This window comes from Babylonia areolata, chromosome 5 (genome assembly GCF_041734735.1).
Source record: "Babylonia areolata isolate BAREFJ2019XMU chromosome 5, ASM4173473v1, whole genome shotgun sequence".
In the NCBI taxonomy this organism is placed as follows: domain Eukaryota; kingdom Metazoa; phylum Mollusca; class Gastropoda; order Neogastropoda; family Buccinidae; genus Babylonia; species Babylonia areolata.
Genome location: NC_134880.1, coordinates 54,199,601 through 54,216,563, shown reverse-complemented (window position 1 = coordinate 54,216,563; position 16,963 = coordinate 54,199,601). Strand labels below are relative to the sequence as shown.

Here is a 16,963-nt window from a genome sequence, read left to right as displayed (position 1 = left end):
TTTATCTGTGTGTTTGTGTGTGTGTGTGTGTGTGTGTGTGTGTGTGTGTGTGTGTGTGTGTCTGTGTTTGTGTGTGAGAGAGAGAGAGAGAGAGAGAGTGTGTGTGTGTGTGTGTGTGTGTGCGTGCGTGCGTGTATGCGAGTGTGCGTGCGTGCGTGAGGAAGAGGACTGAAAACTCGGTAAAGTTTAATATACATCAGCTTTAACCGACAATAGAATGAGCAAGGATGGATGAGTGGGATGACATTTGATAACATTGTGTTGCATAAAGCAGCTAGCAAACAATTGCACAATCGTGATGAATATACACTTAAATAATGTGCCCATAATAATCGTCCTCCTTCTTCTTCTTCTTCTTCTTCTGGTCTTTCCTTCTTCTCCTTCTTCTTCTTCTTCTTCTAGTCTTTTACTTTCTTCCTTTTCTAGTAGCGTCGAGAACTTCACCAGATTGCACCCTTGATGTTTCACTTACTACTTCGTGCTCATGAATGTCGCACACATTTTATCAACCCATCGACTGTGTTTTTGCCTTGTCCTTGTATCCCTTTTACAGAGATAAATATCTAGGTCAGTCAGGTGAACTGTAGTCATTTCACAGCAACACTGCTTGAAAGACTGGTAGATTTTATTTCCAACATCGGACTCCAAGCTTCGAATATCAGGGCTTTCATTGACAGAAATATCAAACAGGCCGTTGGTCAAATAAGTGATCGTCAGTCCCCTGTTGTCGTTACTGACCTAGAAAGGAAGCCGACAGTGGCGAACCAGCCAGTATCACTCTTCACTGTGGTTTCCAGACAGATTTGACTCAGTCCTTCACTAAAGGTGAGTTCTTATTTTTAACTACTATATATTATTCTCATTTCATTTTCCCATCATGCAACTATATGAATTGAAACCCACCCTGATTTTGTCCCAAAAATATATCTATGTCTATCATATGTACGTTTTCTACGGGATCTTTATCGTATGAATATGACCATATCCCGCGAAAACACACATGCTGTCCACAGACATCAGCAACATTGATGTCCGTCCTTAACGTTGCAGTTGCTCATGCTGGAATCGAACCCAGAACCAACAGACTGACACTCTAACAAATGTACAGGAGAAAGAGTGGGGGAGCAAGGAAAACGGACAGGACATTGTATTGTTTTGTATTGTCGCAATACATTGCTGCACGTGAAGTCCCTGCTTCTCTCCCTGTGAAGAGTGTACCAACAAAGAGCAGCGTCACCTTTTTTTTCCTCCTTTATTTACTGTGTGCATGTATGTTTCTCAATGAAAGCGTGTCATTGTTGTTTCTTCACACACAAAACCCATGCCAGAGGAAAAGTTCTGTTGCTGTTGGGGGTGATTGTGCCATGCCAGAGGAAAAGTTCTATTGCTGTTTGGGGTGAATGTGCCATGCCAGAGAAAAAGTTCTATTGCTGTTGGGGATGATTGTGCCATGCCAGAGAAAAAGTTCAATTGCTATTGGGGATGATTGTACCATGCCATAGGAGAAGTTTTATTGCTATAGGGGGTGATTGTACCATACCAGAGGAAAAGTTCTATTGCTGTTGGGGATGATTGCGCTATGCCAGAGAAAAAGTTCTATTGCTTTTGGGGGTGAATGTGCTATGCCAGAGGAAAAGTTCTATTGCTGTTGGGGATGATTGCGCTATGCCAGAGAAAAAGTTCTATTGCTGTTGGGGGTGATTGTGCTATGCCAGAGAAAAAGTTCTATTGCTGTTGGGGGTGATTGTGCTATGCCAGAGAAAAAGTTCTATTGCTATCGGGGGTGATTGTACGTCCGCGATGTGCATGCTGCACATAAGAGCCCGGGTTTTGTCATTTCATTAAAAGTCTAGCAGCTACACACCACCATAACAAAAGGTGTATTGGGAGGGTTGGAGGAGGGGGTAGTAATAATCCTGGTCCTTATTTCAGTCTAACATCGGATTGTTTGTTTCCAAGACAGGTGTTTTTATCACTGGGCCACTGCTGCACATGTGTGTGTATGTGTGTGTGTTTGTGTGTGTCTGTGTGTGTGTTTGTGTGTCTGTGTCTATCTGTGTCTGAGTGTGTTTATGTCTGTGTGCATGTGTGTGTCAGTGTGTGTGTGTGTACGTGTGTGTTTGTGTCTCTGTGTGCTGTGTCTGTATGTATGATTGTCGTACTTTGGAGACGGATAGGGGATCGGCCCCTTGAGTGAGTGATCGTAATCAGCCTAAAGGGCCATGGCGTAAACCTTGTCCCGAAACTAAGTGTGGCAGTGTATGCAGTGTCAGTCAAGTCTTTACTGGTTAGGCACACAAAAAAAAAAAAAAAAAAAAAACTTGACCGCTGCCTTTTGTTGTCACGTACTTTGGCCGTCCTGACATCTTAGTAACAGTTATCATAGGTGTTCATTCGTTCGCTCGTTAATTAACGTCTTTTCACTTTTAACAATAGTAGACGGAGGACTGAAAATTGTTTTAAGAAAAAAAAATCATTCTTCAGTTGCACATGAGAGTGTGTACTGTGAAAAGTCTGTGTGTTTGATTTCTTATTTCAGGTGTCTGTGTGTGTGTATGTGTGTGTGTGTGTGTGTGTGTGTGTGTGTGTGTGTGTGTGTGTGTGAATGTGTGTGTGTGTGTGTGTGTGTGTGTGTGTGTGTCTTTTTGGTCAATTCTACGTCTATTTATAAAATTGATTTTTGACAGTTCATGTGTTTGTGTGTGTGTATGTCGGGAGAGTGGATAATAAAAGAAGGCAACTTATTACAGTATTCTCCAGCATATCTTCAGAATTCCGTTTCTTCTTTTCAGAGGATTTCGTTTGACAGAACGTCCAGCTTCACTTGCAAGATTCTGCCCAAGGACAGAGGCGACAGGATGGGTGTGTTCTACATCTTGAACTGGTGCAGGCGTACTCTTCTCTCTGTCGGCTGTTCTGCTGTTCATTGGCTTCAGGGCTGTCTGTTTGTCCTGCTTCAGAGGCTGATCTTCAGAGACCCCAGGAAACGCCTTGATGAGCTCCACAACAGGGAGAGCTGTGTCGTCAGCGGCAGTGTTGTGTGGAGGTGGAAAAATAACCTGATTGAAATGACGACTGCTGAAGACTTTCTAGTGCATAGTCAACAAAAGCTTTCCTCGCTAGATGTTCTCTTGAAACCTGATGTGTCTCTATACTGCGTGACGCCTGATTGCGTATTGTTCGTGCGTACATCTCCAGGAGTCAACTGCTACAGATCAGAAACTTCGCCCTTCTTCTACATGGCCCAGTTTTTCCACGCTGAGGAGGTTTACGTGACGTCTCATCATTGGTTCCACGTTCTGGCGGCGGAAATTGCCGAAGATTGCCGAGTGCCGGTCACGTGGTTGTCTATCACAGGCCGATGTGGATCGACAATGCTGTGTCAAGTGATGGAAGGTGTACCTGGTGTGGTTTGTGTGTCCGAGCCAGACGCCATCTTGAACATAGCTATGTTGGCAAATGCGTATCGGAAAACATCGGACTGCTGCCTGTCACTGCTGCAAAGCACTATTTACACACTGGTTTACCATGCCACAACAGCCAAAGGCTGTTCTCCATCTGCTACAGAACACGTCTTCATCAAAACGCGATCATTTTGCTCCGTGTTGGTAAGAGACATCCACAAAGTATGTCCTGAAAATCGACACGTGTTCATGTTCAGACGTCTGCCACAACTGCTCAGGTCATTCAAACGGCTGTTGTCACGAGGGAAGTTGACATGGCTGACTCTGGTCAATTCTGACACTGTAGCTTCTTTAACACCGTTTTTCCGACACCTTGCATTTCGATATTTGTTTTTGGGTTCTGAAGAGGAGAAAGCAGCTTTGGAAGATCTGGTTCCGGATTTAAACATCATCAATATTTTTGCATCGATGACCTGCTCACAAATAAGAATGGTCCAACGTTTGCAGGCCGAGGGATTTCCCATTCCCGTATTGCGGTACGAGGACGTTGTTGCAGATCCTGTTCGAGTGGTTGGCGCTCTGTTTGATTTTATCCACATCTCCAGAGATCATCTGGACTCTGCCTTGAAGTCCATGGGCAAGAGGTCCCAGAGCAACGTGCCAGGGTTTGAGGACAACACAGCATCATCCACATGTCATCTCACGGCACGGGATCGTCAGGGGATAAACAACATTCTGGCCAGGATGCAGCTACCCAAAATGGACGAAGATATTGAGTTCATTGAAACTTTAGGTTAAGGTCAGCTGTAGACGTGGGTGACATCTAAGTCCACTTTGCCTCAAAAAGTAAACAAAGAGATCGCACAACTGCAAAAATAAACCCTTCCCAAAACCCAAAACCCCTTCTCTCCCCCTCAGCACCTCCTGTCCTCTGTGCCTAAAAGTGAAATGAAAACACACTGAGCTGTAGCTGCAGATAACACAATATTATGGTGGGGTGGGGGTGAGTGTCTGGATTGGGGAGTACAGAAGAATGCTGATATGAGTGAACTCACGTTAATCACAGGTTGATTAAATGAAACAGAAACACAGGTGCCCAAGGTGTTTTTCTTTAATGGCAAACATTCCAGGCAAGGACAATATAATGCTGAACAACAAATAACTACCGTAACTTTTACTCCTTCAGTAGCACCCACCTTCACAACTACTGCTAATCACTTCCCATATGCTTGCATACAGGTACTTGATATGTTCCGAGAAACAAAAGCCTGTTCTTTGTGTGTGTTCATTTTAACTTTTTTTCACCTGTACCACATTGATTTTATTTCTTTGAAAGGTATTGTAGTTCTTTGTATATTATTAAGCTTACCTAGCCCCATTTGAATATTAATGGAACTCTTTGTATGTATGTAATTAATTCACCTAACCTCAGTTGATGATTACTTTTTTTTCTTTTCTTTTTTCTTTTTTTTTTTTTTTTTTTTGTATGCTATTCAGCTCTCCTAATCTCGTGCGCGTGACTGAAACAAGAGGCAAAGCCTTCATGGCTTACGTGTGATTACATGAAACAATGAAACATAAATGATATTTCTGCTCTCCATCAGAAACGAGTGTTTGTCGAACTGAAAGTCATGTGCGTGACAAATACAATAAGAGATAAACCAATGTAATTTCATGTGCTATGAAGCGATGTTCTGCAGCTCAAAATAAATCAAGCTATACTACAATATAAAGGCATGAAAATATAAAGACAAACAATCAGTACAGCTTGAAAAAACTTCGTTTTCGTTTAATCTTTACTGAATCCCCTACATTTCATTCTGATTGATATCATTAATGGTCTTCCAGAGCAGTTGCACAAATTTGTCTCCCTGAATCTGTTTTTGAGACTGAAGTTGGTTTGTGTCTGTGTAAAATTCCCCAACTCGTTATTCAGTGGTATAAAAATTGTGTAGCCAAGTGCTCAGCTGGCTACTAACTGTAGTTCAAACTCACAACACATGCCTTAAAGCGGACAACAGTTTCACTGCAGTGACTGTGAACCAACCATTGACATGAGGAGGTAACTCCTGTGGCATAACACTATTCAGATTCGAATTTGAAACGTAAGAGTCTGCCGGTCACTTTCCGAGGTGCCGCTCTCAAACACACATCAAGCGTGTCACACACACAGTCAGCTGCCTAATACTCTACTGTAAGTACTGCATTTAAAATGTATTGATGATTTGTAAATTGTTTTTTTCAACACAGTACTGTTGTTCATATGAGTATGTTGATAGCATTTAAAGTAGTTACACTTGCTTCAGTTATTGCTTTGACATGTAGTCACAGCTTGGCTATGATTGATCTAGATAATCACCATGTTGTCATATGCTCATAGCAGTATTATATTTAATTCTTTTCAACGTCACAATCAGTGACGTCTCTGCCCACTGATACTGTGATAGTCTGTTTGAGATTATTCTAGCGGATGTCCCTTCCTCTCATGTGTGCACTGACCAGCCTGTACTTAGCTGTGAAATGTATCTAATGAAAAGTTAGTGTTTGTGTGTCCCACATTAGGTGGAGAGATTTAAATGTTGAACTCAGGCTGTGCTTGTTTTATTGTGTTTATGTTTGGCACAACCCGATGACTTGTGTAAGTCATTCATTAGCTGAAGCCACTTGGTTAAGCCATGATAGTTCTTCCAATCATTGTATTGAGTACTAACTGTCTGGTCTCTCAGTTTGCTAGTGTTTAATATCAAAGCCACTGATTCTGTTATGTTTTCTATTATTCATGTATCATTTCACATGCTATACGTTGTACTGCTACAGTGTTACACTGATTCTCAGCACTACCAATCACACAGTTACAGTATGCTTAATAATGTGTGTGTGTGTGTGTGTGTGTGTGTGTGTGTGTGTGTGTGTGTGTGTGTGTGTGTAGTATTCTGTTGTGGTGATTACAAGGTAGTGTTGGATTAATATCGTTTCGTGGTTAAAACTATTGGATATGTATCACAGTCTGTTGATTGTAATTTAGCTATCATGCTCTCTCCTATATGGCTTACTACAGTATAGTGCTACATGATAAACTGATTCATTTGAGTCACTTTGACACAGCATGAGCTTTACTTAAATCTACACTGACTGTACTTTTACTAAATCAGCTTAGCTTTAACCACTTTAACTACACTGTTTAAAAGTCTTAGAAATGCCATTTGCTGTCAGTGTTTGGTCTTCACACCTGCATCATTTATGTTATGTTGTTGCTTATCCCAAACCATGTGACAGTGTTTCCATTGTAATGCACATGTGCTTACTATCCACTTGCATTACTGACATGTACTTATGACCTTTGTTAGTTATGTCTTTCAGGCATTGTCTTATTTCTTCTTCTCCTCCTCTTCTTTACTTCTCATAATATTGTAATAAAACAATAAGAAAAGGCCTTTTGTGACTGGCCTGCTATATGTCCTTGGCCAGTGCATGGATCTTTCCTCTTCTTTAATTCAGTACATCAGTAATTCTTTTGTACCATCCCCTTTTAATATATACACTACTCGGGTTCAAACATACAGCTACAAAAGAATCTTGTTTGTGTAATGGCAACATGGAAGCATTATGTTTACATATCTAACTTATTCTCTCATTTTGATACACAGTCTTACATGATCTATTATTTTCATATCTGTTATGGACTCTGACAGTGCCATTCCATTCTTGAATGAATTTATCAACAAATCACTGTTTGAATATACCAAGAACGCTTTTACATTTCCTACACCTTGTTGCAACGAAACAATACTAAAACTAGTTGAATGCTTTTTTTTCGTCTTTCATACCCAACAGCATTTGATATGCTTGATGTGGTAATCTTTCAATTTCTACTTGTAGCAATATAAACCAAAATCATGAAACATGTATAGGAACTGACAAATAAGGGATATCACCAGCCGCCGTGGCGAAGTGGTTAGCGTCGCGGACTGACGGCTGGGAGGACACGGGTTTGAATCCCAGCGGAGGTGGGTTTTTCGGCCCATGGCCGGCTCCTACCCAGAGTTAAGTGTGCTGTGGGCTTAAATGGGGAGACTGGAACCACACAGTCGAGTGTCATCCACTTCAAGGATGCGTCTTTGGGTGTGTTGCTCTAATTACCTGACCAACACTGCAAGTGTCTGTATCTCTCGGGCCTGGTTAACGCCGGGATATCATTATGACAGGAAGCGTAGAGTACAGCCTTGTCACGTAGTCCCAAACCAAAATGGACCTCCATAGCAACATCGTCATCATCATCGTCATCCTCCTCCTTCATCGTCATCAATATAAACAAAATAGTCTCAAAGTGTGGCCTTTCATGCCCTGCTCTCATGGTGACCTCAGTTTCGATACCCCTCCACTTCCGTGCTTGGGGTGAGTCCTGTCAATGTCGTCAGTGTCGGCAGATTCATGGGGGGGGGGCTGTTGTTTGAGGGACGTGGTGGCGGTCTCCACTCTGGGAGAGACGCTCACTCAGTCTGGCTCCGCGACTAAGCCATTATTGTCGTTAGTAGGGGGCTTAGTAGGTGGTGTCCTAAGTACGTTAAAACAGAACAGGCACCACTGAACACCACCGAAGTGACTCAGCAGCAGTGCAGGGTCTCCTCTGGTGTGTGGCCTCCAGGCGACCTAACATCGATAGTTCCCTGTGGACTGCCGACGCTGGAACTGCGACGGACGAACCCGGGTGTGGCCGTGTATGGGGGAATCTAAATGAGCGGCTTGGGAGTAATGCCACTGAAACGGCGCAGATTATGGGGCAGCAAAAAAAAAAAGAAAAGAAAAAAAAAGGGATATCTGCCGAAATCTCTGTGTACCATTTTGCTAGGCGTTTTGGCTGGAACACCCAGTAATATTTTACATGCTAACAGGTGCATTTTTTTTCTAAATGTTCCAATCTGTCTAATACCCATATCTCGATTGAGTATAATGATATTAGTTGAATCTAGGAGTACAAAATTCTAAAGGAAGTATTTGCGGGCATTTCCTCTTATTTTTGGAAGACACTGTTAAATTGTGTAGCCGGTTTCTTTCCCTTCATTGCTAAATGTAATGTACTTTTCTTCATTCGCCATGGTTGTAAAGTTAAACCCCTAGTAACATTAATCATCTACCAAGTTCCATTCCCCCCAAGTATCCTCCCTCTCCGAATACTATAACCTTGGTTTTGTCAGTGTTCACATTTAGTTTCATACCAATACTGCAATCTGTTTAAACATTAAACTGATCCTGAAGGCCAAGATAAATAACTCCATGACATCTGAGAGTAACTGTACCCCCTGTTTCCCTTCGTTAACTGGTTTATAAAAACTGAGGCGTTAGGCTCAACACACATCCTTGTCTCATTCCCAAAGAAGTATCAAACATCTACATAAGTTCGTAGTTAACCCGAATACATGACAACACTGAAGTATACATAGATTTTAGTGATGCAAAACACTCAACTTTAACGCCTTGATTTTCCGTACAATGCAATAGTTTATCATGTCTAATAAAATCAGATGCCTTTTTTTTAATCTAAAAAAACAAAGCGTTCTCCTTTTTACGCTTCCAAATTCTCCCCACCTGCAATATTCTTCTTTTTCTCCCCCCCCTCTTCCCCCACATTCTTCTTCTTCTGCTGCTGCTGCTGCTCTTTCTCCTCCTCCTCCTTCTCCATCTCTTCCACTTCCTCTTCCTCCTTCTTCTTCTAGTCTTTTGTTTTCTTCCTTTACTGCATCGACAACTTCACCACACTGCGACCTGCATGTTTCAGTTACTACTTCGTGTTCATGAATATCACATATATTTGTCAACCCATTGACCCTGTTCTTAGCCCAGCCTTTGGGTCTCCTCTGTGCAGAGATAAGTATCTAGGTTAGTCGGGTGAGTTGTAGTACATTTCACAGCAAGACTACTTGAAAGACTGAAAGATTTTATTTTCAACATCGGACTCCAAGCTTCGAGCAACAGAGCAGTAATCGACAGAGATATCAACTAGATCGTCAGGCTGATAGGTCGTCAGTCCCCAATTATTGTCAGTGACTTTGAAAGGAAACTTACAGCGGCGAACCAGTGGGTATCGCTCGTCACTGTAGTTTCCAGATTTGACTCATTTCTTCACTAAAGGTCAGTTCTTAATTTGCAATACTTAATATTTGTTTCTCATTTCATGTTCCCATGCACATTGTGTATTGAAACTCACTGTGTTTTTGTCCCCAGTATTGTGTTGTATGTTAATCTTTTTGTCACAACAGATTTCTCTGTGTGAAATTCGGGCTGCTCTCCCCAGGGAAAGTACGTCGCTACACGGAGAGTGCCAACCTTTTTTTTTCTTTTTTTTTCTTTCTTTCTTTCTTTCTTTCTTTTTTTCTGCAATTTTATTGTTTTTCTATCAAAGTGGATTTTTCTATAGAATTTTTCTAGGCGTCCGCTTAGGAAGCGAGAGAATCTGAGCACGCTGGTTCGAATCACAGCTCAGCCGCCGATATTTTCTCCCCGTCCACTAGACCTTGAATGGTGGTCTGGACGCTAGTCATTCGGATGAGACGATAAACCGAGGTCCCGTGTGCACTATGCACTTAGCGCACGTAAAAGAACCCACGGCAACAAAAGGGTTGTTCCTGGCAAAATTGTGTAGAAAAATCCACATCAATAGGAAAAACAAATAAAACTGCACGCAGGAAAAAATACAAAAAAATGGGTGGCGCTGTAGTGTAGCGACGCACTCTCCCTGGGGAGAGCATCCCGAATTTCACACAGAGAAATCTGTTGTGATAACAAGAAAAATACAATACAATACAATAAGTGCATGCTGCAGATGAGACATCGGTTTATCATCTCATCCGAATGACTAGCATCCAGACCAGCACTCAGCGTCCAGTAGAGGGGAAGAAAATATGGCTGGGCGGGGATCGAACCAGTGCGCTCAGATTCTCTCGCTTTCTAGGCAAGCGCTTCCTCTAGGCCACCACAAGATGTATTTATGTCTTTATCATAATCATAATATGATAGTAAATACATTTTCTACTGTATCTTTTATCGTTTGTCAATCATATATTCCAGCGCAAATACGCTGAAGAGGTGAAGGCACTATCAGGCCAGCACATAATTATGTTGTCCATAGACATCAGCAACATTAATGTTTATCCTTAACCTTGCAGTTGCTGATGCTAGGATCGAACCCAGAACCGATCAGACTGACACTCCAACAAAAATGCAGGAGAAGAGTGGAAAAGCAAGGAAAACAGACAGGACTTTGTATTGTTTTGTATTGTCGCAATACATTGCTGCACGTGAAATCCCTGCTTCTTTCCCAGTGAAGAGTGTACCACCAAAGAGCAGCGTCACATTTTTTCCCCCTTTATTTTCTGTGGCATGTATCTTTCTCGATGACAGCTTGTCGTCGTTATTGTTTCTACACACACAAAAACCATGCCAGAGCCAAAGCTCTGTTGCCTTTGAGGGGGAGGGGGTTACTGCACGAAAGCGATGTGCAAGCTACACACAGGTCCCGGGTTTTCTAATTTCATTAAACGATTAGCACCCAGACACCACCATCTCAAAAGGTATAGTGGGGGGTGGGGGGGGGGACCTTGTCCCGATACCAAGTGGGGCAGTGTATGCAATGTCACCCAGGTCTTCACTGGTTATGCGAAACCTCACCGCTGTCTTTTGTTGTCACGTCCTTTGGCCATCCTAACCAAGTGACAGTGTTTTTAGGTGTTCGTTTGTTCTTTATTATAAGGTCTTTTCAATTGTGTTAGATGAGGAGAGGAGAACAATTGCTGTGAAGGAAAAACAAATCATTGTTTGCGCACGAGAGCATGCAAAACTGAGTGTGTTTGATTTCCTATTTCAGGTGTGTGTGTGTGTGTGTGTGTGTGTATGTGTGTGTGTGTGTGTATGTCAATGTTGTTGGTCAATCTTACGTCTGCTCACAAAATTGTCTTTAGACAGTTCATGTGTTTGCATAAGTGCATTCATGCGTTCGTTCGTATCAGCGCATTCGTATATACGCGCGCACGCGGACACGTGTGTGTGCGTGTGTGAGTGTGTCGGTAGGTTGGTTAATAAAAGAAGGCAACTTATTGCAGTATTCTCCATGATATCTTCAGAATTCCGTTTCTTCTTTTCAGAGGATTTCGTTTGACAGAACGTCCAGCTTCACTTGCAAGATTCTGCCCAAGGACAGAGGCGACAGGATGGGTGTGTCCTACATCTTGAACTGGTGCAGGCGTACTCTTCTCTCTGTCGGCTGTTCTGCTGTTCATTGGCTTCAGGGCTGTCTGTTTGTCCTGCTTCAGAGGCTGATCTTCAGAGACCCCAGGAAGCGCCTTGATGAGCTCCACAACAGGGAGAGCTGTGTCGTCAGCGGCAGTGTTGTGTGGAGGTGGAAAAGTGACCTGACTGAACCAACTTCTGCTGAAGATTTTCTGGTGTATAGTCAGCGAAAGCTGTCCTCGCTAGATGTTCTGTTGAAACCTGATGTGTCGCTGTACTGCGTGATGCCTGACTGCGTATTGTTCGTGCGTACATCTCCAGGAGTCAACTGCTACAGATCAGAAACTTCGCCCTTCTTCTATATGGCCCAGTTTTTCCACGCTGAGGAGGTTTACGTGACGTCTCATCATTGGTTCCACGTTCTGGCGGCGGAAATTGCCGAAGATTGCCGAGTTCCAGTCACATGGTTGTCCAGTACAGGCCGATGTGGATCAACAATGCTGTGTCAAGTGATGGAAGGTGTTCCTGGTGTGGTTTGTGTGGCCGAGCCAGACGCCATCTTGAACATAGTCATGATGGCAAATGTGTATTGGAAAACACTGCTGCAGAGCACTATTTACACACTGGTTTACCATGCCACAGCACACAGAGGCTGTTCTCTATCTGCTACAGAACATGTCTTCATCAAAACGCGATCAATTTGCTCCATGTTGATAAGAGACATCCACAAAGTATGTCCTAAAATTCGACACGTGTTCATGTTCAGACGTCTACCACAACAGATCAGGTCATTCAAACAGCTGTTGTCACGAGGGAAGTTGTCATGGCTGACTCTGGCCAGTTCTGACATTGTTGCTTTGGAAGCAGCTTTGGAAGATCTGGTTCCGGACTTAACAAACGTTGAGATTTTCGCATCGATGACCTGCTCACAAATAAGAATGGTCCAACGTTTGCAGGCCGAGAGATTTCCTATTCCCGTGTTGCGGTACGAGGACGTTGTTGCAGATCCTATTCGAGTGGTTGGCGCTCTGTTTGATTTTATCCACATCTCCAGAGATCATCTGGACTCTGCCTTGAAGTCCATGGGCAAGAGGTCCCAGAGCAGCGTGCCAGGGTTTGAGGACAACACAGCATCATCCACATGTCATCTCACGGCACGGGAACGTCAGGGGATAAACAACATTCTGGCCAGGATGCAGCTACCCAAAATGGACGAAGATATTGAGTTCATTGAAACTTTAGGTTAAGGTCAGCTGTAGACGTGGGTGACATCTAAGTCCACCTTGCCCCCAAAAGTAAAGAGATAGCACAAGTACAAAAATAAACCCTACCCAAAACCCAAAACCCCTTCTCTCCCCCATGGCACCTCCTGTCCTCTGTGCTGCAGATATCAGAATATTATGGTGGGGTGGGGGTGAGTGTCTGGATTGGGGAGGGTAGAAGAATGTTATGTGTGAACTCACTTTCATCCCACGTTGCTTTAATGAAACAGAAACAATGGTGCCCAAGATGTTTGTCTCTGATGGCAAACATTTTAGACAATGTGAATAAAATGCTGAGCAGGAAATAAGTACCGCAACTTTCACTCTTACAGCAGCACACACCTTCACAACACTGCTGCTGAACACTTCCTATATGCTTGTACACGGGTTCTTAGTGCTTTGTTCTTTTTTGTGCTTTTATCCACTTGTACGACCACTTGTACGACAACTGTTTTCTTTCTATGAAAGTTACAGCAATTTGTTGTATAATATTTAACTCTCCCAGCCTCCTTTGAGAGACATTGAAATCTTTGTGTACTATTTAACTCAGGTAGCCTCATCTGAAAGTTACTGTTAATCTTTGTGTATCATTTGACTGCCATAGCCTGATTTGAAAGTTATTAATACTAAATATAACTGGATTCAACTAATCGGAGAGGTTATATTGGAATGTGTACGCTGAAAATAATGCTGGACTTCCCATGTTTTCGTTGATTTCGGTAGTTCATGTACAAATGTTCCAAGCAGGAGAACAGAGCGGGGCCATTGATGTTGATATAACTATGGACTCAGCTGATCAGAAAGGCGGTAACTCTTAAAGAAGTCGGTGCAGCTGAAGCCAGGCTCATCACCGTGGTGAAACGAAAGCGTTCTGTGCGCAAGGCCCGAGCAACATCCACTGCCACGACAGCACCCACTCACTTGTGTCCCACATGTGGGCGAGCCCTCAGGACCCAGATTGGCCTCATCAGTCACCTCCGGACCCACAGCCACCGATCTTCTATCTGATCTTTAAATCCATGGTCATCTTCGAATCCGAAGGATGAACATCATCATGTGTGTGCTTTGGATGATGCTGGAGTTTCCTATGTTTTCGTTGGTTGGTCTGATTCTTCAGGCATTGTATCGAAATGCAGAGTTTGTATAACTTCACATCAGCAAGCATTGTTTTCATTAATTGTTAAAAAATATATTTTTAGATTATGCAGACTCCAAACGTCTGTCACAGGCACACTTGCACTATGGAAGCTTGAAAAATGCTTTTGAAAAGTCGATATATTCCAGCCATTTATAATCGGTGGTCCATACACAGAAGTTGTGTATGCCACAGTCGTATGCCACAGCACCGCGGATAGTATGATAATTGCTATTTAACAGCTACATTGTAACCATTGTTTCGGAGAGAGACGGGGTGGGGGAGGAAGTGGGGGAGGATGGAAGTGAAGCTCAGACAGACAGAAACTTAGACATGCAGATAGACAGACAGAGAGACTGAGACAAAGGCTACGGAGACATCCAGCCACCCACCCCACCCAGACAGACAAACAGGCATACCAGACAAAAGAGCTTTATTTGTAACGGAAATGACATTTAGGACGGCTGATGAGAGACAGAGACTGAGAGACAAAGACAGAGACAGAAAAAGACAGAAAGGCAGAGGCACAGAAATAGAGAGACAGCGACAGTTTTTGAAAATCTTTTTATCAGTGTTTGAGGAGCACTTCATGTTCTGTAATATATACCTGTCACCCCCGGCCGATTCGTCTCTCTCTCTGTATGTCTCTCTCCTGCCCCTCGCCCACTCCAGCGCTCTCCAGTCTTCTCACCCCCTTTCACCTCTCCCTTCTCTTCAAGTGTTGGTGTGTTTCGTGGGTATGTGCTGTCAGCCAGCTTGTTGTTTCGTATTATCTTTTTTTCCCCTTTTCTTCTTCACAGTGTGACCCCATTTAGCACAGATCGTTCTGCCTTTACCTGAATAAAGTTCGCCGGGTTTTTTGTTGGTTTTTTTTTCTATCGTTATTGTTGGCGTTATCTCTGCCCCGTTTCTCTGTCCCTCCCACCTTTCACTCTCTGTCTGTCTGTCTGTCTGTCTGTCTGTCTGTCTGTCTCTCTCTCTCTCTCTCTCTCTCTCTCTCTCTCTCTCTATCTATCTATCTATCTATCTATCTATATGCCAACCTGTGTTATCTTCAGTTTAACGTCTATTCACTGTAAGTGTTTTTAGACGAAAGGAGTCAAGTAGTGGATAAAGGAAAGGGAGTGCATGTGAATATTAGTGTAAAAAAGTGTTCATGTTATGTATCAGAGGGAAGGCAGATTAGTATAAGAAAAAGTCTAAAGAGATTGTGGTGTGTATTGAGTGAGATGTCATGGTGGGGGGCGGGGGGGGGGGAGAAAGAATATGTATATTCATATCAACAAGTATTAACCTACAACAATGTAAATATAACTAACAACATTAATTAATTGTAATACATCAAAGCAGGATACCAACTGGACTGGAGTTTAAAATTTCGAAAACATTCTAAGCAATGAATAATTATTCAAAATCTTTTCAGTGGCTAATGAAATATTGGAAGAAAAGTCATCAATTACATCTTTTGGAATTAACTGTCTTATGCTCGGACAATGAACGAGTAGATGGCCTACAGTTATCTGCTGATCGCATATACATTTTATATTTTTAGAAAATTTTGTACGAAAAGCATTTAAACGAATTCTATACATTAGACTTGTAATTTGTCTTGAAAATGCTGCTGGTGTCGAATTTAGAAAATGTTTGGGATTAGCTGCATTCTTTGTGTTTACACAACAGTGGTAATATTGATTATTTGAATCTATAAGTAATTTCTGATATCGATTTCTAGATACATTTTCTATACAACTAATGCATTCATGCAGATCTAACTGGATGTCAAGTTGTACTGCGCCTTCGAAATTACGTGCTGCTCTTCTAGCTGCTTGGTCTACCACTCATTTGAAGATATTCCACAGTGCGAAGGTACCTAACAGAAAGTTATTTTAATGGCCTGTTTTGTCAGCTGGTGAATAATGTTTTATTTCCATTGTCATCTCAATTCGCTTCTTTGAATTTGAAGATTCTATAGCTTGTATTACTGACTTTGAGTCTACACATAATAAAATTTCACTTACAGTTTTCGGAATGTATGAAATATAATTTAAGGCCATAAGTATGGCTATAAGTTCAGCTGTGAAAATGGAATATTGTCTACCAATATAGTATATTTTTTTCTATTCTAAATGAAGGAATTACAAAAGCCGCTCCTGAATTACCATCTTCAAGAACAGATCCGTCTGTGTATATTTTTAGACGATTTGAATATTGATTTTCTATATGGGACAGCACTTCAGGTTTTAACAAAAATGGTGACTGGTTCTCGGGTAAATCTGTATAATCCATGTCAAAGGTAGCTTTACACTGCTCCCATTCAGGGACTGGTGAAAAAGTGGGTATTTTGGCAATTTGCTTGTCTTTTGATTCCGTAGCACTAATGATGTCTGATGCAAATGTATTAATGGATGTCATAGACTGTATCGTCTTATCTCTTTTAGCAAAATCTTTTTGTGAACTCAAATTAGCTTCTTCTTTTGAAAAGGTTTCATATGCGAAAGATTTGATAACGAATTTCGCGGCTGAAGCTTTCCTTTGTTCATCAAGAGATAAAACACCTGCTTCTCTGTAAGTCTCTAAATTTGGTGTAAGAATGGGCACATCTAGAGCGAGTTTATAAGCCTTACAATCAAGATAGATTTATACAAGTAAGAATAGGAAACACCTACTCAAACCCCAGACATTTACACATGGGGTTACCACAAGGATCAGTAATTTCGCCGATTTTATTCAATATATTATTAGCCAACCTGTGTGTGTGTGCGTGTGTGTGCGTGTGCGTGTGTGTGTGTGTGTGTGAGTGTGTGTGTGTCACTATGTGTGTGTGTGCCTGGTGGTGGTGGTTTTTTTGTTTGTTTGTTTGTTTTTTGTTTTTGTTTTTTTTACAAATTCTATCCAGTTTTTATACCCTCCTTTCACAATACGAAGTCGTTATTTGAGAA

General features: G+C 42.1%; 2 protein-coding genes across 2 annotated transcripts; both read left to right on the top strand.

The window, feature by feature from the left end:
- Positions 1-480: 480 nt before the first annotated feature.
- LOC143282187 (uncharacterized) lies at positions 481-7,669 on the top strand. Its single transcript, XM_076587764.1, has 2 exons — positions 481-825; positions 2,793-7,669. Exon 2 carries the CDS (start codon positions 2,859-2,861, stop codon positions 4,200-4,202), a length of 1,344 nt encoding a protein of 447 aa, XP_076443879.1. The 5' UTR covers positions 481-825; positions 2,793-2,858; the 3' UTR covers positions 4,203-7,669.
- A 288-nt stretch (positions 7,670-7,957) lies between these two features.
- LOC143282186 (uncharacterized) lies at positions 7,958-15,037 on the top strand. The gene is made up of 2 exons (XM_076587763.1): positions 7,958-9,533; positions 11,543-15,037. Exon 2 carries the CDS (start codon positions 11,609-11,611, stop codon positions 12,872-12,874), a length of 1,266 nt encoding a protein of 421 aa, XP_076443878.1. The 5' UTR covers positions 7,958-9,533; positions 11,543-11,608; the 3' UTR covers positions 12,875-15,037.
- The last annotated feature ends 1,926 nt before the right edge of the window (positions 15,038-16,963 follow it).